This window comes from Mobula hypostoma, chromosome 1, assembly GCF_963921235.1.
Source record: "Mobula hypostoma chromosome 1, sMobHyp1.1, whole genome shotgun sequence".
Taxonomy (NCBI): domain Eukaryota; kingdom Metazoa; phylum Chordata; class Chondrichthyes; order Myliobatiformes; family Myliobatidae; genus Mobula; species Mobula hypostoma.
In genome coordinates, this window is record NC_086097.1 from 242404010 (window position 1) to 242431446 (window position 27437).

Sequence of the window (27437 nt, forward strand, 5' to 3'; positions counted from 1 at the left end):
AAGTTATAAAGTTTTTAATTTGCAGATATCTGAATAAACTTACTTTTAAGTTTATTACCCCTACTGGGGCATAGGCAGCCAACGGAAGCTCACCACAGTCCCCTGTCCTGCTCCATTCTTTCAAGCTGCCCCACGTTTAGCCGCTCTTCTTGCCATATCCTTCCTTTCTCAGGGATGATGTCTTTGGAACTTTTGTTGGTGTTTCTATAGCTCTGGGTTTTTACGGGAAGGGCTTGTGAGTCCATAACAGTAATGTTTTGTCGCTTTTTTTTGCATGGAAGGGGCTTGGGGGGTTAGGGGTTTGATGTTTCATCTACCGTGTCCGGGTTAGTTTTTGTGTGAGGGAGGGGTTGGGGGGGCCTGTGTGGTTTGTGAGTTTTGTTTCTTTTTTCTTTTCCGTGTGGGAGACGGCGAGGGGTTGATGCCTTTTCTTTCATTGACTCCGTGGTTTTTCTGGATGTCATGGCTATCTGGAGAAGACGAATCTCAGAGTTGTATTCTGTGAGCATACTTTGATAGTAAAATGAACCTTTGAACCGTGCTCAGCCTTCCTCCTTCCACAGCTGGGCTAGGGATTCTCCATGGTGGAGTTACCCATTTCTTGTATAATTTTTTCTTCTCAGTTTCAATTTTGAAGCTTTTTTATTGGCAGTAGATGCTAGTGATGAGGCTGCAGGAGTAGTGTTACTCCAAAGTGATGAGGATGATGAGGTCGATCATCCAGTAGCTTACTTTTCTTAGAAATTTAATTTGCATCAAAGAAATTATTCAACCACAGAAAAGGAATTATTATCTTTCGCTTTGGCTTTACAACATTTTGACTTGTATGTTGGTACTACTCAGAAACCACTCATAATTTACACCGATCATAAGAGGGGGAACTTCTTTACTCAGAGAGTGGTAGCTGTGTGGAATGAGCTTCCAGCAGAAGTGGTTGAGGCAGGTTCGATGTTGTCGTTTAAAGTTAAATTGGATAGATATATGGACAGGAAAGGAATGGAGGGTTATGGGCCGAGTGCAGGTCGGAGGGACTAGGTGAGAGTAAGAGTTCGGCATGGACTAGAAGGGCCGAGATGGCCTGTTTCCGTGCTGTAATTGTTATATCGTTATATGGTTATTGGTCTGCATTGGAGTGCATTCCATGTGGAAAAGTATTTCACATACATATATGGAGAGGTTAAACAGACACGAGTTAAATTCACTGAGATTACTGGATTTTTTCATGCAGTTGATGTTGTAATGCTGTGAATGGGATCGTGTGATGTGGTCCCGAACTGCTGAGCAATGCCTTTATCTAATCTTTTCGTTAATGCAATAGACATCTGTTTTTTTTCCCCCGGAGGTGAATTGTAATCGACCATTCTGGAGGTGGGGTGGGGGGGGGGGCCATTTCAAATCATTCAAAAAATATATAGTTAGGAATTCCTCAATCATAAAATGCTGGAAACATTTCAAAGTTCAAAGGCTTGGCACAGTAGTGTAGTGGCTAGCACAACACTTTACAGTACAGGCAACGCAGCTTCAATTCCCACCAGTGATTGAATTGAATTGACTTTATTACTTACATCCTTCATATACGTGAGGAGTAAAAAATCTTTGTTACGTTTCCATCCAAATGTGCCTGTAAGGAGTTTGTACATTCTCCCCGTGATCGCATGGGTTTCCTGCAGGCGTTCCGGTTTCGTCCCACAGTCCAACTATGTACTGGTTGGTAGGTTAATTGGTCATTGTAAATTGTCCCGTGATTAGGCTAGGGCTAAATTGGGGAGTGCACCTTGAAGGGCCTTTTTTTTTCAAGTCATTCTAACCGTACATCAGCTCTGCAGGGCAGAATGAGACAGTGTTTCCCAGGAGCAGTGCAATCATAACATAACAAACACAATACTAAATAATAAACATAACAATAAATAGTAAAACACAACAGCCGCATGTCAGTTAAAATCAAGTTAAAAGTGTCCAAAGCAGAGTCAGGTGGAGCAGCTATTTAGCAGTCTGCCTGCCTGTGGGAGGAAGCTGTTTAGTAGCCTTGTGGTTTTAGTTTTGATGCTCCTGTAAAGTTTGCCTGATGGCAGAAGAACAAACAGTTCATGGAGAGGGTGTGAGGGGTCTTTTATGATGTACCGTGTCTTCTGGAGGCATCGAATCTGAAAGAGGTCTTGGACAGAAGGTAGGGAGACCCCAATAACCTTCTCTGCTCCCCTAACCACCCTCTGCAAGGTTTTTTTGTCGATAGCACTGCAGCTGGAGTACCAGGTTGTGATGCAAAAGGTCAGCACACTCTCAACCACGCCTCTGGAGAATGTAGTTAAGATGTTAGTGGGGAGTGATGCTAGTTTAAGCTTCCTCAGAAAGTGCAATCTCTGCTGGGCCCGTTTCACAATCCCAGTAGTTTACGCAGTGTACCTCAGTAAATAAATCAATTTCAGCATTCAGCAGGTCAGGCTGCATCTTTAGGAAGAGAAATGAAGTTAACATTTCAGGCCAAAGGCTTTTCATTATCTTAAGGGCTCCATGTTTCAGCCTGCTCGCCTGTCTGATATCAGTTCAGTTAGTTTAATGCTCATTTTTAAGCATTAAGGAGTAAACAGAGCAGACCAGAGCAAATAAATATGTTTGCAAAAAACCTTTGCGCTTGTCAGAAAGTCTCGACTTCAGAGTTGTTTATTTTTAACTTTTATCAGAATCAGAAACTGGTTTATTCTCAGAATCAGGTTTAAAATCACTGACGTGTCATGAAATTGGTTAACTTTGTGGCAAACATAGTAAAAAGGAAATTTTTAAAAAAAGTAGTGAGGTAGTGTTCATGGGTTCAATGTCCATTCAGAAGTCTGATGGCAGAGGGGAAGAAGCTGTTTCTGGATCATAGAGTGTGTGACTTCAGGCTGATGGTAGCAGTGAGAAGAGGACATGTCCCGAGTGATGGGGATCCTTAATGATGGACGTCGCCTTTTTGAGGCATCGCTCCTTGAAGATGACCTGGATACTACGGAGGCCGTGATGGAGCTGACTAACTTAACTCTCTGCCTCGATCCTGTGCAGTAGCCCCCGCCCCCCCCCCCATACCAGACGATGATGCAGTCAGTTCATTGATCAATAAAACCATAAGATATAGGAGCAGATTTAAGCCATTTGGCCATCGAATCTGCTGTGCTATCTCATCACAACTGATCCACTTTCCCTCTCAGCCCCAATCTCCTGCTCTCTCCCTGTTACCCTTCATACCCCGACTAACCAAGAATCCATTAACCTCTGACTTAAATACACCCGATGACTTGGCCTCCGCAGCCGCCTGTGGCAATGAATTCCACAGATTCACCACTCTCTGACTAAGGAAATTCCTCTGTCCGCAACAAGCAGGATTTCCCAGTAGCCAATTACTTTCATTCCTGTCCCTGGTCCTGTTCTGACAGGTTTGACCACGGCCTCCTCTGCTGCGAGGATGGGGCCATTCTCAGGTCGGAGGCATAACATTTCGTATTCCGTCTGGGTAGCCTCCAACCTGAAGGCAGGATCATCAAGTTCTCTAACTCCTGGTATTTTCCTTTTCTTCATCTTCAATTCCCCACTCTGGCTCCCTGCTTTAACTTTTCTCGTCTCCCCACCTGCCCATCACTTCCCTCAGGTGCCTCTTCTCCTTCCTTTTCTCCATGATCCACCCTGCACTCAGATCAGATTCCTTCTCCAGCCCTTTACCATGTCCAAACATCACTTCCCGGCTTCTCACTTCATCCCCCCCACCCTGCCCAATTGTCTGCACTTTCATCTTCTAGTTTGTCTTCCTTCCCCCAAACCCCCACCTTCTCATTCCGGCTTCTCACTTCCAGTCCTGATGAAGGGTCTCGGCCTGAAATGCCGACTGTTTATTCCTCTCCATACCTGCCGCCTGAACTGCTGAGTCCCTCCAGCATTTTGTGTGTGTACCTCGGTCTGGAGCTGTATGTGTAGGCAAAGCCACCTGTGTGTTGTGAAGCCAAATATTGATCAGAAGAATGTAACAGGATAACAAGCTACGCGGGTTGGAGGCTCTTCCCCCTCCAGTGGATGCTCCATGGAAGACGAGCTGGGTTGCGTTCACCTGAGGCTGCGCTGGCGCGTGATGAGGAACTGCTGGGAGTTCGTTACTGCAGAAACCTGGCTGCAGGACAGCATTCCATCGGTTTTCAGGCCATGAAACTCGGGGACTTGAGCTAATATTATTCCCAGTGGCCAAACATTTTAATTCCCATTCCCGTTCTGACCTGTTGGCCCATGGTCTCCTCTTGTGCCACGATGAGGCTACCCTCAGGGTGGAGGAACAACACCATCTAGGTAGCCTCCAACCTGATGGCATGAGTATCAATTTCTCCACCCGGTAAACAAATTCCCCCCCCCCATTCCCCACTCTGACCTTTTACCTCTTCTCACCTGCCTGTCACTTCCTCCTGGGTCACCCCCCCCTTCCCTTTCTCCTGTTGTCCACTCTCCTCTCCTTTCAGATTCCTCCTCCTTCAAGCCTTTGAACCTTCCCACCCGCGTGGCTTCACCTGTCACCTTCCAGCTAGTCTCTTCCCTTCCCCTCACCTTTTCATTTTGGCATCTTCCCCCTTCCTGCTCAGTCCTGAGGAAGGGTCTTGGCCCAAAACATCGACTAAATCTTCATTTCCACAGATGCTGGCTGACCTGCTGAGTTCCTCTGGAATTTTGTTTGTGTTGCTTCGGGTTTCCAGCATCTTCGGACTTTCTCATCTTTATTATTATTATTTATTTTTTGTGACGGTATGCACTGTTATAACTGTATGTGCAGTGTGCAACTGCACGTGCTGTGTCAGATACAATGCCGATTAGGCCCTCCTGGCCTTTGAAGCCACGTTACCCAGCAATCCCCGATTTAACCCTATCCAAATCATGGGACAGTTTACAAAGACCAATTAGCCTGCCAACTGGTCAAGTTTGGACACTGGGAGGAAACCCAGGTGGTCACTGGGAGAACGTGCCAACTTCTTCGAGACAGCAGCGGGAATTGAACCAGGGTCACTGGTAACTGTAAAGCATTGTGCCATTTTGCACCTTTACTCCAGAGGGAGGCGGTTTCATTTAGCCGTTAGGTTGAATGACAATTGATCTTGAACTTGATCAGAAAGGAATTGCTGAGCTCGAGCTCTGACTTGTTTAGATTGTCAACGGTAATCAGAGCATGTCAAAAAGAAATGCAAGTATGTAATTATTCAAATATAGTGCAGGCATCAGGTTGAATGTTGGCATGTGATTGTAATGTTCTGACGTTAATCAAAGCTGTTAGCTTTGTATCAAAATTATCAGCGGGTGTGGATCCAGTGCAGCTTCGTGCAAATATTGATTGGTGCAAGGGAAGTTAGCAGCACAAGGAAAAAGAACAGGAGTTGGCCATCGGGTCCTTGGCCCTTCCACTGTCACTCGTTATGCTCATGGCTGCCATTCAACCTCACCAGCTTGTACTTCATACAAGATCATAAAACATCGGGGCAAAATTAGGCTATTCAGCTCCCTGAGTCTGTTCCATCGTGACTGATTTATTATCCCTCTCAACCCCATTCTTCTGCCTTCTCCCCGTAACCTTTGGCATCCTTACTAATCAAGAACCTACAAACCTCAGAGTCAGAATCAGGTTTGATATTACCGGCAGATGTCATGAAATTTGTTGTTCTTGGAACAGCAGTACAATGTAATACATAATAATAAAAACTGTGAATATAATAGTTAAATTAAATTAGATTATTAGATTATGAGGACACACAGTCCTCTTTTATTGTCATTTAGTAATGCATGCATCAAGAAATGATACAATATTCCTCCGGTGTGATATCACAGAAACACAGGACAGACCAAGACTGAAAAACTAGCAAAACCACATAATTATAACATACAGTTACAATAGTGCAACAATACCATAACTTGATGAAGAACAGTACACGGCACAGTAAAAAAAGATCAAAGTTTCTCGAAAGTCCCACATCTCACGCAGACGGGAGAAGGAAGAAAAACTCTGCCTGCCATGCCCGACCACAGTCCGACTCTGAGTCGTCCAAAAACTTCGAGCTCTGATCAGCCCTCCGACACCGAGTACTGAGCGCCATCTCTGCCGAACGGTTCGACCTCAGCCTCGGTCGCCAGCAGCAGGCAAAGCTGGGGATTTTGGGGCCTACCCTCAGGAGATTCTCGATTGCGCAGTAGCAACAGCGGCGAACCAGGCATTTCAGAAATAGTGCAAAAAAAGTAGTGAGGTAGTGTTCATGGGTTCAGTGTCCATTCAGGAATCAAATGACAGAGGAGAAGAAGCTTGTTTCTTCTTAATATGTGTTATGTTCTTTCTCTGCTTTAAGTATACCCTGTGACTGAGCCAATGCAGCTATGGCAAAGAATTCCACAGATTCACAACCCTCTAGCTAAAATTGCTTGATTATTACTTAATATCCAGAAATCTATTGATTTCTGTTTTGAACTCTTAAATGTCCCTCATGTATTTCCTCTTCCACCGCCCCTAGCCGCACATTCCACACACTCACTGCTCTCTGTTTCAAAACCTCCCTCTGCCACCACCTCCCCCCATCCCCCCAATACTTTCTTTACAAATGTATACCTGGGTTCAGTGGGCAGACTTTCAGCCTGATAGCCCAGAAACACTCGAGATTGTGCAGATGCTGGAAACCTTGAGCAACACACACAGAGAATACTGGGGAACCTCAGTAGGTCAGGTAAAATCAGAAGAGCGTTTGACAGCTCGCGGCTTGTGTTCACTAGAGTTCAAGAGAATGAGGGGTGACCTCAATGAAACCATCAGAGAGTGAAAGGCTTTGTTAGAATGATGGGGAGAGGATGTTTCCTATGGTGGGAGAGTTAAGACCAGAGAGGACAGCTTCAGAATAGAGAGGCGTCCTTATAGAGTGGAGATGAGGAGGAATTTCTTTAGCCAGAGGGTGATGAATCTGTGGACTTCTTTGCCACAGGCAGCTGTGGAGGCCAAGTCTTCATGTGTATTTAAGGCAGAGGTTGATAGATTCTTGATTGGTCTGGGCATGAAGGGATACGGGGAGAAGGCAGGAGATTGGGGCTGGGGCCGAGAGGAAAATTGGATCAGCCAAGCAGAAGGAGACTTGATGGGCCAAATGGCCTAATCCTGCTCCTATATCTCATGGTCTTCTGGTCATTCAACATCTCGGGCCAAAACCCTTCATCAGGACTGGAAAGAAAGTGGGGAAGAAGTGCGGGAATCCTCTGGTCTAGCACGGGGCAACAGGATGGGGCCTGAATCCTGCATCAGCACTTGGGCTAAGCCTTGAGGGTTCGACTAACCGTAGATGTTTGGCAGATGTGGCTGGCGCCAGGGCGGGAGCTGTGAATCTAGTCTGATTGGTCTGTCCTGTCGGGAAAAGACAGAACTGTTTGGATTGTCATTGGATTTCCTGCTGCTCTCGACTCAGCAAAGTGAAACATCCTGCTCTTTTGGCAAGCAAAATCTTGCGTGCACATTTGACCTTCAGAACTGCCTCTCTGAGGTGTGTGCTTAAACTCGGCTAAAGCCCAATGTCAGTGTGATCCTAAGAGAAATGTTAGTCGATAAATAACTTACAAAGAGGTATAGCAGATTAGCTCTGTTTGTCACACGTACATTGAAACATGCAGTGGACTTTGTCAATGTGCGTCATTGACCAATGCAGTCTGAGGGGTTTTTAAATACATTAAAATACATATGGGATGGCCCTGTAGCGTAGTGGTGAGCACAATGCTCTGCAGTACAGGTGACCCAGGTTCAATAAACACAAAATAATCTGCAGATGCTGGGATCAAAGCAACACTGACAGCACGCTGGAGGAACTCAGCAGGTCAGGCAGCATGTTTCCATGTTTCCACTGATGCTGCCCAGCCCGCTGAGTTCCTCCAGCGTGCTGTGAGTGTTGCTTTGACCCAGGTTCAATTCCAGCTGCTGCCTGCAGGGAGTTTGCACGTTCTCCCTCTGAACATCTGGTTTCCTCGGGGTGCTCCAGTATCCTTCCACAGTCCAAAGACGTTCCAGTTAGTAGGTCAGTTGGCCATTATGAATTGTCCCGTGATGAGGCGAGCATTAAATTGGGGGGGTTGCTAGGTTGCGTGGCTCGAAGGGCCAGAGGGGTCTACTCTGCTGCAAAGTGCTGGAGGAACTGAACAGGCCAGGCAGCTGCCTCATCTGCTGAGTTCCTCCAGTATTCTGTGTGTGTTGCGTGCATTTCCAGCACCTGCAGATTTTCTCATCTTTGCCCTACTCCACACCGTATCTCAGTATTCAAAAAAACTTTATTCATAATGAAAAAACTCAAGAATAAATGGTACAAATCCTTTTTCATTCTGTGTTCTGTAGACTGTGTGTTAAGTGGTGTTCTATAATAACCAATAGTGCTGTTGCCACTGGTGATTCCCGAAGGTTTACACTATTACAGTGATCTTGAGGATAGGGTGCAGAGTAGGCACCCCTGTCCCTTTGAGTCCCGATGCTCCAGCAATCCCGATTCAGCCCGAACCTAATCAGGGGACAATTTATAACAGCGGTCCCCAACCACCGGGCCACAAGGCATGTGCTACCGGGCCGCGAGGAAACGATATGAGTCAGCTGCACCTTTCCTCATTCCCTGTCACGCACTGTTGAACTTGAACATAGGGTTGCCAACTGTCCCGTATTTGCCAGGACATCCCGTATATCGGGCTAAATTGGTTTGTCCCATACGGGACAGCCCGTATTTCCCCTGCAAAAGTAGAGCGTTCCTGTGAAACCTTTCATGCCGAAATGGCGTGAAGTGAAGAACCAATTACGATTAATTTATATGGGGAAAAAATTTGAGCGTTCCCAGACCCAAAAAATAACCTAACAAATCATAATAAAACCGAAAATAAATAACACTAACTATAGTAAAAGCAAGAATGATATGATAAATACACAGCCTATATAAAGTAGAAATAACGTATGTGCAGTATAGTCGGGAAGATGAAGGCAAAACCGATTTGTGGGGAAAAAAATCGGCACGTACGTGCATGCACGCGCAGGTGCCCACGCAAGGCTTCATGGTCATGGTAGTCTTCCCTGGGGTAAAGTGTCCCGGGATTTGACTGCTACCTTTGTCCCTTATTTGGGAGTGAGAAAGTTGGCAACCCTAACTGTAGAAGACATGTTGAGGTGAGTTTAACCCTACTTGACCCCGCCCCCCCCATCGGTCAGCCGGTCCACAAGAATATTGTCAATATTAAACCGGTCCGCGGTGCAAAAAAGGTTGGGGACCCCTGATTTATAATGACCAATTAACCCACCTACTGGTATGTTGTGGTGTGTGGGTGGAAACCAGAGCACTCGGAGAAAACCCACACAGGGAGGAGGTCCATATAGCTGACGTCAGAATTGAATTCCAAACTCCGATGCCCCAAGCTGTATAACTGGGGGAGGCTTCCTCACCCAACCTGTCCTGCAGCGGAAGAACCCTATTCGGTGGTCCTTCCCCACACAGTCCGGGGATTGATTGTGCTGGGCAGTCGGCAAGTGTCATTGGCTTCTGGCACCAATGCAGCATGCCCAAAACTCGCCAACCCCGACCTGCCACCTTTGGAATGTGGGAGGAAGCTGGAGAGCCCGGAGGAATCCAGTGCATTCACGGGGAGAATGTACAAACTCCCTACAGTCAGCGGAGGGAATTAAGCCCAGATTGGAGATCGCTGATGCTGTAAGGCCTTGGACTAACTGCGATGCTACCCTGCAATGATGCCCAATAGTACCCTCTGGAATTGTTCAAAAGATTTACGTAGTATGGCTGATAATGTGACAATTTTCATTATGGTAAAGGTGTCAATTTGTGCTCTGCACATTTCAGTTGCCCAATGGTGTGTCGTATCATACAGCCACGCATCAGGACAGGCAGGGGAAACTGCAAGAGCACCTCCGCCAGCTGTCTGTTCTCTTCCGGAAGTTGAGACTGGTCTATGACAAATGCAACGAGAACTGTGCCGGCTTAGATCCTGTCCCAATGGAGGTAAGACGCAAGTGATGAGGGGAGGTGGGGGTGGGGTGGTCCCAAAGCATGCCAACAAGATTAGATTTTAAAATTACTTACTGCTTGTTATGTTGTATGCATTTAGGGCAGCAGTGAAGGTCCTCCATCTCTCTCTCTCTCTCTCTCTCTCTCTCTGTGACCATACTGTCACTCACACTTGTAGAGGAATTCTTCATGGCTGTTTCTGTAACAGTTTTGTTTTACCAGACAGGGTTGTTAGCCCTGAGGTGAACCCCTGAACCTGGAGGACCGGTGGACCACTCTGAGTCTGGCCTCTGCCCTTTGACCTGTTTGGCATGGGTGACCCTACCAAAAGCCAAAGCACAAAGCCCTGACTCCAGCCAGCGTAGCCCTCCGGGTCACTGAGGCACGCAAGCCTCCAAACCACGACTAGGTTGTAGACTGCCTGGAGGATTTTAAAATTAAGTTTTAACTTTTTTTTTGTCAGATGTAGATCAAAACATTGAAACATACAGTGAAATGTGTTGCTTGCATCAGCAGCCTGGAGCCTGAGGGTGTGCTGGGGGCAGCCCACAAGGGTCGCCATTGCTTCCGGTGTCAACATGGCATGGCCACAACTATGAAGCAAGGGGTACGTGGACTCCCGGTTGGGAACCATTGCCCTAACCTGTGTGTCTTTGAAATTTGGGAGGAGACTGAAGCAAACACGCACAGTCATGGGGAGAATATACAAACTCCTTATGGACAGTGGTGGGAATTGAACCCTGATCGCTGGTTCTTCAAAATGCTGAGCTAACTAAGCTCTCCTCGACCGTGCTGCCCTTGTAGGAATAATATAGAGATATAGGAACAATATAGGGTGGAGCACCCCCTCATATTGCTTCCTTCTAATCATCCCTTGTTCCAAACGAACGTGAGATTCAGATAGCACACACGAAATGTTGGAGGAACTCAGCAGGCCAGGCAGCATCTATGGGGGAAAAGTGCAGTCGACGTCTCGGGCCGAGACCCTTCAGCAGGACAGGAGAAGGAAGGGTGAGGAGTCAGAGTTAGGGAGGGGAGGGAGAAACACAAGGTGATGGGTGAAACCGGGAAGGGGAGAGGAGGGGTGAAAGTTGACTGGTGAAAGAGATACAGGGCTGGAGAAGGGGGAGTCTGATAGAGGACAGAAGGCCATGGAAGATAGAAAAAGGGGAAGGAGAACCAGAGGGAGGCGATGGACAGGCAAGGAGATAAGGTGAGAGAGGGAAAAATGGATGGGGAATGGTGAAGTGGGAGGGGGTGGCATTCCCGGAAGTTTGAAAAATCGAAGTTCCTGCTGTCAAGTTAGAGGCTACCCAGATGGAATATAAGGTGTAGCTCCTCCAATCTGAGTGTGGCCTCATCATGACAGTGGAGGAGGCCATGGACTGACATGTCGGAATGGGAAGTGGAATTAAAATGGGTGGGCGCTGGGAGATCCCACTTTTTCTGGTGGAGGGAGTGTAGGTGCTTGGCGAAGCAGTCTCCCAATCTATGTTGGGTCACACCAATAAACAAGAGGCCCACCAGGAGCACTGGTTACAATAGATGACCCCAGCAGACTCACAGGTGAAGTGTCACCTCACCTGGAAGGACTGTTTGGGGCCTGGAATGGTAGTGAGGGAGGAGGTGTAGCACTTGTTCTGCTTGCAAGGATAAGTTCCAGGAGGGAGATCAGTGTGTGGGGGGGGGGGATGAATGGACAAGGGAGTAATCCCTATAGAAAGTGGTGAGGGAGGTTGTGGAGTCCCATTGGAGATGGCAGAAGTTATGGAGCATTATGTGCTGGATGTTGGAGGCTGGTGGGGTAGTGGGTGAGGACAAGAGGAACCCTATCCCTGGTGGGGTGGCAGGAGAATGGGTCGAGGACAGACTTGTGTGAAATGGAAGAGGTGCGGTTGAGGGAAGTGTTGATGGTGGAGAAAGGGAAGCCTCTTTCCTTGAAGAAAGAGGACATCTCCTTTGTTCTGGAATGAAAAGCCTCATCATGAGAGCAGGTGGAGGAATTGAGAGAATGGGATGGCATTTTTACGAGTAACCGGGTGGGAAGGGATATAGTCCAGGTAGCTGTGAGAGTCCGTGGGTTTATAATGGACATCAGTGGATAAGCTGTCTCCAGAGATAGAGGCAGAGGTCGAGAAAGGGGAGGGAAGTGTCAGAAATGGACCAGGTGAATTTGAGGGCAGGGTGGAAGTAAGCGGCAAAGTTGATGAAGTCGACGAGCTCTGCATGGGTGCAGGAAGCAGCACCAATGCAGTCATCGATGTAGCGCAGGAAAAGTGGGTGCGTGACACCAGTCCCAGTGGGAACTTGGACTGTTCCATGTAGCCGATAAGCGGGCAGGCGTGGCTGGGGTCCATGCGAGTACCCGTGCCTGCACCTTTTGTTTGAAGGAAGTGGGAGCAGCCAAAAGAGAAATCTTTAAGAGTGAAGACAAGTTCCGCTAAACAGAGGAGAGAGGTGGTGAAGCGAAACTGACTGGGTCTGGTGTCCAGTTTTGAGGCCTTCCTGGTGGTGGATGGAGGTGTATAGGGACATCCATGGTGAAAATAAGGTGCTCGGGGCCAGGGAACTTGAAATCATTGAAAAGATCTAGAGCATCTGAGCATAATGGATGTCAGTAGGAAGGGACTGAACCGGGGTGGGGGTGGGGGGGATAAAACTGAGTCGAGGTATGTATGTGTCTCTGAAATTCAGAGAGACAATTGATTCTGCAGATGCTGGAAATTTTGAACAGTGCACACAAAATGCTGGAGCAACACATGCAAAATTCTGCCTGGGTCAGCACAGTGGTGTAATGCTATTGCTGTGTATGTGACCTGGGCTCAGTTCCCACTACTGACTGTAAGGATTTGTGGTCGTGTAGGTTTCCTCCCAAATTTCAATGATGATGGGGTTCTAGGTGAATTGGTCACATGGTGTAATTGGGCAGCACAGGCACGTTGGGCCCTGTTACCGTGTTATATCTCTAAAGAATGGAAAATCAGCAGGGCAACATCCTCCACGGATGCTGCCTGACCTGCTGAGTTCCTCCAGCATTTTGTGTGCATTGGACACGAAATTCCTAAATCTGCCTATGGTGATAAACCACACGTTTAAAATTCCAGCGTTTAATTTGTACAAGGAGCGTGCTTGATCCACTGTTGGTCACATTCTGGTAGTAATCCCTGCAAAGCAGCCTTCGTGATTAATCAAGCTGGTGAATTATTGTCCCAGTCCTCAAGATAGCAGAAGTGGGGCTGCATTTTATGTGCACCTGTATCTGACGTGAGCAGAAACCCAAAGCGGTTGGATTTGCAGATTCAGAAATTCAGTTTATGTTTAATTTGTCCATTGTTTTTATTTATGTATACTTCATTCATCATTTTTTAAGTCATGTATACTGTGGATACCACTGAATTCGGACACATCGAGACCAATGCATTTTGGTCTAGTTAAGCGGCTGCCACAATTAACCGAAGCTTCATGGAAACGTATAAAAAAGACAATCTACTGTTTAACTGAACGAATAAACTCTTCTTGGGCTTCCAGCCGGGTACAGGTATCGATTATAAACGACGTCTCGATGACAAACTCTGCCATCTTCATTAGAGATACGGTTTAACTGAGTAACAAATGATGTATTTATATGAAATACAGGACAAATTAGAGCACTACCAATACTACTACAGGACTATAAAACTGTATTTTATTCCAGAATCAGAATCAGAATCAGGTTTATTATCACCGGCATGTGACATGAAATTTGTTAACTTAGCAGCAGCAGTTCAATGCAATACATAATCTAACAAAGAAAAATAATAATAAATAATAGTAAATAAACAAGTAAATCAATTACATATATTGAATAGATTACAAAAAAATGTGCAGAAACAGAAATACTGTATATTTTTTTTATATAAGTGAGGTAGTGTCCAAAGTTTCAATGTCCATTTAGGAATCAGATAGCAGAGAGGAAGAAGCTGTTCCTGAATTGCCGAGTGTGTGCCTTCAGGCTTCTGTACCTCCTGACTGATGGAATTAATCCAGTGTAAATGGACTGGCTAATTTTGTTCATTTACAGTCAATCAGAAGAACACGGCAGGTGTTGGCTGTCCATCATTTCAGGCGATGACAGTGTGTGGCAGTTCCTCTAATTCAACCTTGGAAGTCCGGGTCCAGTGATACGAACAAACGTCACAAACTGGGGGCTTCCCTGCTTGCTGTGGATGTCCGTGACTTATTTGATGCCTCGTCCTGCCCTTCGCTCTCCCTGGAGCGCCGCGGAGCCGTCTTTCTGGCCATGGGATCTCACTGTCGATCTCATCTGCCCAGACCACTGGAGCTGACTACGCGTGCTAGGACAGGCATGTCCCTATCTCACCGGGGTATGAGGCCCAATGGCTACCCTCACCTGGTTTAGCCCACCTATTGAAGTGGTGTACCGGGGTGTGGCCGCTCTGGCGAGCAAACAAGCCGTACTTGGAGCCACATGTGAGAGCTGAGTGTCTATTGGGGACTGAATGTGAGTGAACTGCCCCAGAATGGACACAACAAGCCCCTTCAATAAAGCTGCTACCCCTCCCTGGGCACTCCAGATATACTGTATTCTTCAAGTAAACATCGAGATTTGACTGCCTTTTCTTAAGTTTCCTCTCATGAAGCAGTTCTCGGTAGCAGGGAATCATGTCGAGAACACCTCTCTTTGTCTTATTGCTTCGCTCCCAGTCAGGGTCATTATCGATCGGCTGGTCCATGATTTGAGTGATCGTGGTGATGCCAGTGCTGAGGAATTTTGTGCTGAGGTTTCTTGCTGGTATTTCCTCTTCTCCATCCGTGTCCTCATGCATTATTCTGCCAATTCTCGAAGCACCTTCGCCGAAATGTCGACTGTACCTCTTCCTAGAGATGCTGCCTGGCCTGCTGCGTTCACCAGCAACTTTGATGTGTGTTGCTTGAATTTCCAGTATCTGCAGAATTCCTGGTGTTCACATCCATGCTAATGCTTTTCCCAGCTATCTTAGGCTACGTCCACACTACGCCAGATAATTTTGAAAACGAAGCTTTTTCTCTTCGTTTTGACCCTCCGACTCTCCAGAGTGTGTAAATTTGAAAACGATTGTTGTGCGTTGTAGTGTGGACGGGGTAAACGGAGATTTTTAAAAACGCTGTCATGACAACACCACAACAATGCTTTTCCTGCTTCCGCTTGGTACTGCGTGAGCACTGCCGGACGCGCAGTCGGTGTGAACGGCGTAAGAGTTAAATTGTAAAGTGAGCTCTTTTGACTATTTAAAAACGCTGTCATGACGTGACGGAACAGCGCGGCATTTCATTGCACCATCTCGGATCGCGAGACCCTGCAGCGGAGAGTGAGGTCAGCTGAGAAGATCATCGGGGTCTCTCTTCCCGCCATCACAGACATTTCTTCCCGCCATCACAGACATTTACACCACACGCTGCATCCGCAAAGCAAACAGCATTATGAAGGACCCCACGCGCCCCTTGTATAAACTCTTCTCGCTCCTGCCATCTGGAAAAAGGTATTCGGGCTCTCACAACCATACTATGTAACAGTTCCTTCCCCCAAGCCATCAGACTGCTCGATACTCAGAGCCTGGACTGACAGCAACCTACCGTATCCTCTACTGTGACTACTGTTTTATGCACTTTATGCAGTCCTGGATAGGTCTGTAGTCTAGTGTAGTTTTTGTGTTTTTTCTTACATAGTTCAGTGTAGTTTTTGTATTGCTTCATGTAGCACCATGATCCTGGAAAACATTGTCTCATTTTTACTGTGTTCTGTACCAGCAGTTATGGTTGAAATGACAATAAAAAGTGACTTGACTTGATTTGACATTGTTTTCTTGAACACAACCCCCCACACAACCTAATAGTTTCAGAACAGACAGCAACGAGACTGAAGCCAGAAGAGTTAGAAATGTACTCACCAAATACTTTGACCCATTGCTTACTGAATAAATAAGTATACTCAGTTTGCTCTGTTTTCTGTCCTTGCTTGTATGAAGGTGGTTTACCTATTTATACAAGTACTTCTCTGACAATAGATGTGTAACAGCCTAATGTATGGGTGACAGACACCAACAGAATCAACAAACTCATTCGTAAGGCCAGTGATGTTGTGGGGATGGAACTGGATTCTCTGACGGTGGTGTCTGAAAAGAGGATGCTGTCTAAGTTGCATGCCATCTTGGACAATGTCTCCCATCCACTATATAATGTACTGGGTGGGCACAGGAGTACATTCAGCCAGAGACTCATTCCACCGAGATGCAGCACTGAGCATCATAGGAAGTCATTTCTGCCTGTGGCTATCAAACTTTACAACTCCTCCCTTGGAGGGTCAGACACCCTGAGCCAATAGGCTGGTCCTGGACTTATTTCATATTTCCTGGCATAAGTTACATATTACTATTTAACTATTTATGGTTCTATTACTGTTTATTATTTATGGTGCAACTGTAACGAAAACCAGTTTCCCCCTGGGATCAATAAAGTGTGACTATGACTATGTAACATTGTCTGGAAATACAAGATAACACTGATGCAGACATGTTTTATACATTTAACAAAGTGCTTTATTAATGCAACAGAGTTACTCAGTTTTTTCAATGTTCGTCATCAGCCGGGTCATACTGTCTGTGAACTCACTGTCAGTTGCCTCCATACGCTCCAGTATTTTTTTTTAGTTTTAAGTCCTCCTGCGCAAGAGCCAACAGCAATTCCTTTAAAGTTTTTCTAGTCTGTAACTGGGCAAACGCGCACCAAGTATACCGTTTCCTCTTCGCTTGTTTTCTGTGTGTCCTGCGCATGCCCAGTAGGAGGAGATTCGCCCAAATATCCGTCTAATGTGGACGGAGATATTTTGAAAAACGCTTGGTGTGGACGCCTGCCGATTTTACTCAAAACCGGCAATTTCAAAATTATCCGGTCTAGTGTGGACGTAGCCTTAAGGCTGATTTAAACTTGTGCGTCAACTCGACGCCGTAGGTACGGCGTCGCTGCGAACCCTACACAGAGCCTACACGGATCCCTACGCCGTAGCCTGACGCACACCTCTCCCAAAATGTAACTACGTGTCGTGGCAATGTAGACCACAACAACTGTGATTGGTCCGCTTGGTAGCATCGCATTTCCTCCTACGCTGCAGTAGCTTCCCATTGGGCGACTGAAGGGCAGGGAAGGAACTCTGGCTGCAGTGCTTTCCATAAAGCTTTACAGACCTCCGAAATTATGGAGGACACATTTTACTTTTACGAAAAAAGACGCTCTCTTTAAACTTGCTCACCCTGAGAAAGACTACCATGACCATGAAGCCTTGCGTGGGCAGGTGTGCGCGCATGCGCGATGTGCCCGAATTGCAGAGTGATGCAGACACACCAACGCACAAGTATAAATGCTCACAACGCACGTGGGCCACTTGCATAGGTTACGGCGTCCATTTGACGCAGAAGTATAAATCAGCCTTTGGATGTACTACTCTCACTGGAAGTTGCAGGCCGTTTTCCAGACATTATGGGTGGGGGAGAAAATGGAATAAATCGGTGAGGGAACAAGAACGCTTCCACACGTGCGGGGGAGGCAGAGCACGAACTAATATGTGATCGGCTGTGAGTGGCTCAGAGCGTATGTAAAGCATTCTTATTGACTGATTGAATGTTTACTGTAATGGCAGCTGCTTTTGAGAAGTGTTTAGAATGAATTTTTGTCATTTAAAAGAATTTCAGTGAAGAATTGTGTAATGCTGTGCAGGGTCAGAGTGTACTGATGGATGGCTTCCTGAATATACAGCTAGTGAGAATGTTAAGTGATAAGACAGACCTGTGGCAGGGATATACCTGTAACAATGTGTTAATGCAGGAAATGGCCAGATAATGCCTTCCCTGATCTCATGCTGAGGTTGTCAATGACTACCAATTAACACCAACAGTGAGTTATTGTCTTCCCCTGTGTAGTTTCACTGGTACAGAATCAGAACGTCCCACATCCAGTGAGTCATTTCGATGACCCCAAAGCATCATTAAACACGAGATTATGGCAATGCTGGAAATTTTCAGCAACACAGAGGGAATACAGGGGAAGTTCAGTAAATCAGGCAGTATTTGTAGAGAGGAATAAACAGTCGATGTTTTGGCTGTGAAAGAAAGGTTTTATTTCCTGAAGGCTGTTTCGCATTTTAATTTATATTTTTCACTCAACTTCAAGTGCCACATCATTGAAATGTTCCCACAACCTATGGTCTCACTTTCAAGGACTCTTCATCTCATTCTCAATATTTATTTAACCAATAAATAGCAATGCGAGGCGCTGAGTTATAAGGAAAGAGTGAATAGGTTGGAACTATATTCCCTAGAATGTAGAAGAATGAGGGGAGATTTGATAGAGGTATACAAATTTAAGAGATATAGATAAATACAAGCAGACTTTTTGCATGGGTTGGGTGGGACTACAACTAGAGGGTTAAGGGTCATGGGTTAAGGTTGAAGATAAAAAGTTTAAGGGGAACATGAGGGGAAACTTCTTCACTCCCAGAGTCGTGAGACTGTAGAATGAGCTGCCAGTGCAAGTGGTGCATGCTAGCTCAATTTCAATGTTTAATAGGTCAGGTATATGGGAGGGAAGGGTATGGAGGGTTATGGTCCTGGTGCAGGTCAGTGTGACTAAACACTCAGCACAGACTAGATGGGCCGAAGAGCCCGTTTCTGTGTTGTAGAGTTCGGTGACTTTATGATTCTATTTATTTTTTTTATTTTGTCTTTGCACAGTTTGTTGTCTTGCACGCTGGTCTTTCATTGATTCCATTATGATTATTGGATTCATTGAGTATGCCTGCAAGAAAATGAATCTCAGTATTGTATATGGTGACATATGTACTTTGATAATAAAACTACTTTGAACTTAGAACATATTCTGGCTCCATTTGGGGGGAAAATACAAGCACTCTGAGGGTTTGCGCTCTTTCAATATTAACTTTCAAGACGCTTGAGTATTACTGTGCAGTGCTAACTCTGGTCCACCTTAGATTTGTACAAGTGCATTCACTAACTGTTGAGAAGCTAGAGAAAGTGAGAGTAGTTGTTAAATAGATTTTAAATGTAAGGTTCCATTTATTACCAATAGCAGTAGAAAATGGCGGAGGGTTGTAGCCTCTGCAAACATTTGGATTTTTCCATTTGTTAGCGTTCTTTGATAAAGAGTCAATTCTTCATTAAATCCTCAACTCCAATCAGCTTTTGTAAAAGGAAGGTAACTAGTTTTGCAAGTACATTGATACACTTCTTTTCTAATCATTGAACTTAAAATTTGTTCAATGAAGGTGAATAAACAGCTCTCTGTGGAAACTTTCTTTGCTTATTAGTGATAGGTTTGCCTCAGCAACCAAGAATTTCAAGGAATCAGAATTTGCTTTATTTTTGCTGACACATGTCATGAAGATGCTGGAAATCCAAAGCAACACACACAAAATGCAGGCCTTTTACCTCTTACCTGCCTATTATATCCTTCTGGTCCCTCTATCCTTCCCTTTCTCCTATGATCCACTCTCTTCTCCTATTAAATTCCTTCCTCTTCAGCCCTTTACCCTTCCAACTCATCTGGTTCACCTAGCACTTTCCAGCTAGCCTCCTTCCCTTTCTTTCTCCCCCACCCCCCACCCCCCCGTACCACAAATTTTTACTCTGGTGTATTCCCCCTTCCTTGCCAGTCCCAAAGTAGGATCTTGGCCAAAATGTTGACTCTTTGTTCATTTCCGTAGATGCTGCCTGACCTGCTGAGTTCTTCCAGCACTTCATGTGTTCCTTCCCAGATCAGAATTGTGTGTGGTGTGGAGGGAGCTTACAGATGGCGGTGTTCTTGTGTCCCTGAAACTCTCTCCTTGGCGGTAAAGATTACCGATTCTGTTAGAGCAGTTTGAACAAATATGTGTATCAGTGTTTTAGAGAGTATGCAGAGTAGCCATGGTGTACCAGTGTTGGAGGGAATGTAGGCTACCAATCAAACAGGCTCTTTTGCCTTTGATGGAGATAACTTCTTAAGTTTTCTCCTAAATCTGCTTTCCCACAAATCAGGACCAGGTTTATTAATTCTGTTTTCGGGGGATGAAAACACCGCTTTAGTGTGGACGGAGGGTCAAAACGAAGAGAAAAAGCTTCGTTTTCAAAATTATCCGGCGTAGTGTGGACGTAGCCTAAGTTGATTTAGATGAGACATGATGTCACACAAAAAAAGAACACGTGCCATCACCTTGTTGTCACTTAAAAACCTCTTAAATCCTTGGGCTTTTTGGCTCTGCAGGCTGGATAAAAATGACACAAGCTCATGGCGCAGGTCGTACACCCTCTCCAACACACGGCCTTTGCTCAGCCAGTGAACATCATTATGCAGCAAAAGATCTTTATGTTCCGCTGACATTTCCTCCAGCAATGCTCTGAAAAGGTGATGTTGCAGACTAGAACTCTCACGAACGAAATTTACCAGTCTCGTCACAGTATCCATCGCCCTCTTTCATTTCCCCACACAGTTCAGCGCCCAACACTGATTTGTGAATAATGCAATGAAATGCCAAGAGTGCTGGGTTAACAGCGGCAAGCCTGCTTACCAAGCCCTTGTGTTGTCCCACCATCGATGAAGCCCCATCGGTGACAACGGACACAATTTTGCTCACATCCAAGCCATTCTTCTCAAAGAACTGTGTCAATTTGTTAGAAATTATTTCCCCTGTTGTGCGCCCAGGCAGAGGAAGCAAACAAAGTAGCTCTTCCCGAAAGGTCTTCCCATCAAAAAATCTTGCGAACACAGACAGCTCTTCCATATCGGTTCGGTCACAGGATGAGTCTATGGCTAGTGATATGGCTTCAGCTTTCTCCAAATCGGTGAGTAGATTGGGATAACACTCCTCCGCTAAAACTTCTACTGTTCTTGTTACTGTGTTAGCCGACACTGGCATCGTCTTTAAAAGCTCCACAATCCATTTTCTTGGTTTTCTCATCATGACTTAAAACTTTGCCAACCATATCAATTGCACACGTTTTAATCAACTCGGCATCGCATGCTCTATGGGGGCGTAGGTCAAGTGTACGGTGTGGAATGAGGTTAAAATAAGAGCAGCGTGCACTTTATTTACATGTTATGACAGGTGCGTTCGCGTAAGTGCCAATGGGTCCAGACATTTGGTTCTCGCGGTCCGGACCTGGCCCGCGGTCCACCTATTGGGGTTGTCTGCTATAGAGGCTAGTACCTGTGATGGAGCTGACTAATTTTACCACTTTCTGTAGCTGCTTTTGGTCCCGTGCAGCAGCCTCCCCCACCCCATACCAGACAGTGATGCAGCCTGTGTTGTTTTTACACGATATATGCCCAGTAAAAAAATAATAGCACCCCCTCCCTGCTTCTATTCCACACTCTGGCCTTTTACCTCTTCTCACCTGCCTATCACCTCCTCGTGGGTCTCCTCCTCCTTCCTCTCCCACCCCCCCTACCTTTTATACGGGCGTCTACCCGTTACTTTTCAGTCATGAAGAAGGATCTTGGCTCGTAACGTGAACTGTGGGTGTTCATTTTCATAGATGCTGCCTGACCTGCTGAGTTCCTCCAGCATTTTGGGTGTGTTGTCCTGAAGAATGTTGTTTTGCAGCAGCAGTACATCACAATACATAAAAAAATATAAATTACAATGTATATACAGTACTGTGCAAAAGTTCTGGGCACATACAGTGCCTATAAACAGTACTCATCCCCACTGGAAGTTTTCATCTTTTATTGTTTGACAGCATTGAATCACAGTGGTTATAATTTGGCTTTTCTTGACACTGATCAACTGAAAAAGACTCTTGTGTGTCAAAGTGAAAACAGATCTCTACAAAGATGATATAAATTAATTACAAATATAAAAAACATAAAATAATTGATTGAAAGTATTCACTCCCTTTAATATGACACGCCAAGTCATCATTGATGCAGCCAGTTGGTTTGAGAAGTCACATAATTAGTTAAATGGCAATTTTTTTTTCAAGTCCTGTGTGCTGTCAAGGTGTTATAACGGACTGTAGTAAAAATACACCTGTACTTGGAAGGTCCAACTGCTGGTGAGTCAGTATCCTGGCAAAAACTACACCATGAAGACAAAACACTCCAAGCAACCCTACGAAAAAGTTATTGAAAAGCACAGGTCAGGTGATGGATACAGGAAAATTTCAAAGTCACTGAATATCCCTTGGAGTACAGTTAAGTCAATCATCAGGAAATGAAAAGAATATGGCACGATTGTAAGTCTGCCTAGAGCAGGCCGTCCTAAAAACCGAATGACCATGCAAGAAGAAAACTAGTGAGGGAGGCCACCCAAGGGACCTATGACAACTCTGGAGAAGTTACAAGCTTCAGTGGCTGAGATGGGAGAGACTGCGCATACCACAACTATCGCCCAGGTGCTTCACCAGTTGCAGCTTTATGGGAGAGTGACCAAGAGAAAGCCACTCTGGGGGAATAAAAACTCACATGATATCTCGGCTGGATTTTGCCAGAAGGCATGTGGGAGACCCTGAAGTCAGCTGGAAGAAGGTTCTATGGTCTGATGAAACCAAAATTGAGCTCTTTGGCCATCATACTAAATGCTATGTTTGGCATAAGCCAAGCACTGCACATCATCAAAAACACACTAACCCTACCGTGAAACATGGTGGTGGCTGCATCATGCTGCGGGGATGGTTCACTGCGACGGGCCCTGGAAGGCTTGCAAAAGTAGAGGGTAAAATGAATGCAGCAAAATATGGGAAATCCTGGAAAAAAACCTAATGCAGTCTGCAAGAGAACTGCGACTTGGGAGACGATTTGTTTTCCAGCAAGACAATGACCCCAAGCATAAGGCCAAAGCTGCACAAGGATGCTTTAAAAACAACAAAGTTAATATCCTGGAGTGGCCAAGTCAGAGTCCAGACCTCAATCCAATTGAGAATTCATGGCTGGGCTTGAAAAGGGATGTTCACCCATGATCCCCATGTAGTCTAACAGAGTTTGAGCAGTTTTGTAAAGAAGAATGGGGGAAGATTGCAGTGTCCAGCTGTGCAAAGCTGATAGAGACCTATCCTCACAGACTCAAAGCTGTAATTGCTGTCAAAGGTGCATCTACTAAATACTAACTTGAAGGGGGTGAGTAATTATGCAATCAATTATTTTGTGTTTAATAATTGTAATAAATTTAGACCAATTTGTAGAAATTTGTTTTCACTTTGACACAAGTTTTTGCTGTTGATCAGTGTCAAAAAAGCCATATTAAATCCATTGATTCAATGTTGTAAAACAATAAAACATGAAAACTTCCAAGGGGGAGTGAATACCTTTTATAGGCACTGTATAGGTGCCTAGGGAGCCTAAGCCTTTTGCACAGTACGGTAGTAATTTTATGTATTGCATAGTCCTGCTGATGGGAAAACAATTCATGACATATGTGAGGGACGGTAAACTTGATTCTGATATGGGTCTCTATTGTGGACTGAGAGTGGGAAGGGGGCAGGGAGAGGGGAATCATGGTTGGGAAAAGGGGAAGGGAGAGGGGAGGGAGCAGGAAGCACCAGAGAACATTCTGTAATGATCAATAAACCAATTGTTTGGAATCAAATGACCTTGTCCGAAAATGACCTTGTCCGATGTCTCAGGGCTGGGTGTGTACGCACCCACACCACCCTGTTTGAACATTAATAACATTTTGAGAGATAAAGCAGAATGCACCGGATGATGCCCGTTGTCATGCACTGTGCGCCTGTAGCTTTCCTGAAATAAACTGTTCCTCAAGGTCAGGTCCGGAAAGAATGACTATTGTTTTACATTTACAAAAACCCAGTGAGAAAAGGCTGTTGAGTTCCACCTTTATCTGCCATTTTAAATGCCTGCAGCCATCAGTCACTGCACAGTCTCTGGAGCTGTTACGCTTCTGCATTCTGTTACTGATTTACCTTTTTGTATCTTAGTGCATTGTGCAATGGACTGAATGCTCATTTACAGCACTTCTCACCGCGATTCAAATAGATCAACTGTGATCGAATAGCGGAGCAGGCTTGGTGGGCTGAATAGCCTAATCTTGCTCCTGTTTTATGGTTCCTGAACTGGCATGGATAACTTCACTCACCACAGCTGATTCTACAACCTACAGATGCTACAACATCTCACGTTCCCAGACGCCACAGTAGCTTAGTGATTAGCGTGACACTATTGCTCTTTGGGGTACAGTCGGCCCTCCGTATCCACGGGTTCCGCATCTGCAGATCCAACCAACCGCGGAGCAAAAATATTTGGGGGAAAAAAAATTCCAGAAAGTTCCAAAAAGCAAAACTTGAATTTGCCGCGTGCTGAGCACTACGCTGAATCCACGTGAATGAGGTGATGTCTAGGCATACCCTGCTGTAGCCTCCCGCCATTTCGCAGATCCTCAGTCTCTCTCCAGCACTCATTGTTTGTCTCGCGTCTCGTTCGTTTGCTACTTGTGTTGTGAACGAGAGGAAGGAGCTTAAGGCTGGTGAGGGATGGCTGGCTGGCTATGTAAAGTGCTACAGCCTTGAGAACTTAAAGATCACGGGAGAATCGACATCGGCTGATGCCGAGGCAGCATCAGCGTTCCCAGAAGAGCTACGATGGTTGCATCTGTACTGAACATGTATAGACTTTTTTTTCTTGTCATTACAGTATAACAACTATTTACGTAATATTTACATTGTATTAGGTATTATAAGTAATATACAGAGGATTTAAAGTGTATGGGAGGATGTGCGTAGGTTATATGCAAATACTACGCCATTTTATATAAGGGACTTGCATCTGCGGATCTTGGTATCCGCGCGGGGTCCTGGAGCCAATCCCCCATGGATATCGAGGACGATCTTATTTGGAATTCGGAGTTCATTTCTGGCTCCATCTATGAGGAGCTTGTACCCTCTCCCCGTAATGGCATGGATTTCCTCCGAATGCTTTGGTTTCCTCCCAGACTGCTCTGTAGGTTAATTGATCATTGTAAATTGTCCTGTGATTAGGCTAGGGTTACATAAGTGGGTTGTTGGGCCAGAAGGGCCTGTTTAGAGCTGTATATCTAAATAAAATTAAATTATTCTTTTTATTTGCATAATTTTTCTTCTTACAATGGTTATTTATCAGTCACTGTTTTTAGATAGATACTTTATTGATACAAAGGACAATTCCGTATTTACAAAGTAGAGACAATGCTTTCTTTTGAAACTACATACAGACTTCACACCTCCTGATTCGTATCCATCCCACAGTATCGTCTGGACTGGGATTCACAGCTTTCAGGAATGCATTGTTCCAAATTAAATCCACAACACATTTTCAAAGAACAGAAGACTGGCAGCCAAAGCCATTTGCTAAATATAAATAACTTAAACCCAAAAAAAACACTCTAACAGTAAGAATGACCTCATATAGCGCTCTTTGGAGCAGCACAGTTGTTTAGTCTATTACTAAGCCAAGATGGCATGCAGAGGGTTGGAAACATTGTCCAGAAATGCCATGATTTTCTGTAGGGTCCTTTGTTCTACCACAGCCTCCAGTGTGTCCAGTTTGACTCACAGAAACATAGAAAATAGGTGCAGGAGTAGGCCATTCAGCCCTTCGAGCCTGCACCGCCATTCAGTATGATCATGGCTGATCATCCAACTCAGAACCCTGTACCAGCCTTCCCTCCATACCCCCCCGATCCCTTTAGCCACAAGGGCCATATCTAACTCCCTCTTAAGTATAGCCAATGAACTGGTCTCAACTGTTTCCTGTGGCAGAGAATTCCACAGATTCACCACTCTCTGTGTGAAGAAGTTTTTCCTAATCTCGGTCCTAAAAGGCTTCCCCTTTATCCTCAAACTGTGACCCCTCGTTCTGGACTTCCCCAACATCAGGAACAATCTTCCTGCATCTAGCCTGTCCAATCCCTTTAGGATTTTATACGTTTCAATAAGATCCCCCCTCAATCTTCTAAATTCCAATGAGTATAAGCCTAGTTCATCCAGCCTTTCATCATATGAAAGTCCTGCCATCCCAGGAATCAATCTGGTGAACCTTCTTTGTACTCCCTCTATGGCAAGGATGTCTTTCCTCAGATTAGGGGACCAAAACTGCACACAATACTCCAGGTGTGGTCTCACCAAGGCCTTGTACAACTGCAGTAGTACCTCCCTGCTCCTGTACTCGAATCCTCTCGCTATAAATGCCAGCATACCATTTGCCTTTTTCACCGCCTGCTGTACCTGCATGCCCACTTTCAATGACTGGTGTATAATGACACCCAGGTCTCGTTGCACCTCCCCATTTCCTAATCGACCACCATTCAGATAATAATCTGTTTTCCTGTTTTTGCCACCAAAGTGGATAACCTCACATTTATCCACATTAAATTACAGCTGCCTTGAATTTGCCCACTCACCTAACCTATCCAAGTCACCCTGCATCCTCTTAGCAACCTCCTCACAGCTAACACTGCCACCCAGCTTCGTGTCATCCGCAAACTTGAAGACTCCTATAACAGAGCCAGGCTTTCTCATCAGTTTATTGAGCCTGTTGGCATCACCTGCGTTGATGTCATTGCCCCAGCACACCATCACATAGAAGATTGTACTGGTGACAACAGACTGGTAGAACATTTGAAGGAGAGGCCTGCATACTCCAAAGGACCTCAGTCTCCTCAGGAAGTAGAGGCAAATCTGGCCCTTCTTGAACACAGCCTCTGTGTCTGTGCTCCACTCAAGTCTGTCATCCAGGTGCATCCCCAGCTACTTGTAGGTCCTCACCACATCCACGTCCTCACCATCAATAGTAACAGGAGCAGTGCAGGCTTAATCTTCTTAAAGTCCATCACCATCTCTTTTGTCTTACTGACGTTCAGCTGCAGGTGATTTTGCTTGCACCACTTGACAAAGTCCTCCACCAGGGCCCTGTGTTAATAAATTTGCCTTTGAGCTTGCAAAGGGACAATTCACAAAGGATCTCCAAAACACACTGAAGACTGTTTATACACCTACAATCTACTAGAGTTGAAACTAGTAAGGATCACTTTTTTTAAAACTGCAGAGGAATTGTTTTGAATACCTTGGTTGTTGTCAGTCCCCATGTAGGTGCTGAGGACCTTCTCCAAATAAGTGAGATGCCACACGTTGGAGACCTGCCCTCTTCTGAGTGGCTCATATAGTTTCTGCTTTAATAAAGAAGCTGCAGCAAACAATCTTTTTATTATAAATATGTTGTCTTCTTCTTTATGTGGGTGAAACTGTCTGATTGATTGTGGACTTTGGGAAGGGGCAGTTGGGGGGAACACACACCAGTTCTCATCGATGGGTCGACAATGGAAAGGCTGAGCGGTTTCAAGTTCCTGGATGTCAGTATATCTGAGTGTCTTTCCTGGGCTCAGCATATTGATGCAATTGTGAAAAATGCATGTCA

General features: G+C 45.4%; 1 protein-coding gene across 2 annotated transcripts in view; it reads left to right on the top strand.

The window, feature by feature from the left end:
* LOC134355796 (mediator of RNA polymerase II transcription subunit 30-like) overlaps positions 1-27437 on the top strand; it is a 123657-nt gene that overhangs the window by 60192 nt on the left and 36028 nt on the right. For both annotated transcript variants that reach the window (XM_063066232.1, XM_063066223.1), the window contains exon 3: positions 9846-10004. In XM_063066232.1, the coding sequence (XP_062922302.1) occupies positions 9846-10004 (159 nt within the window). The remainder of the gene's footprint in view (positions 1-9845; positions 10005-27437) is intronic.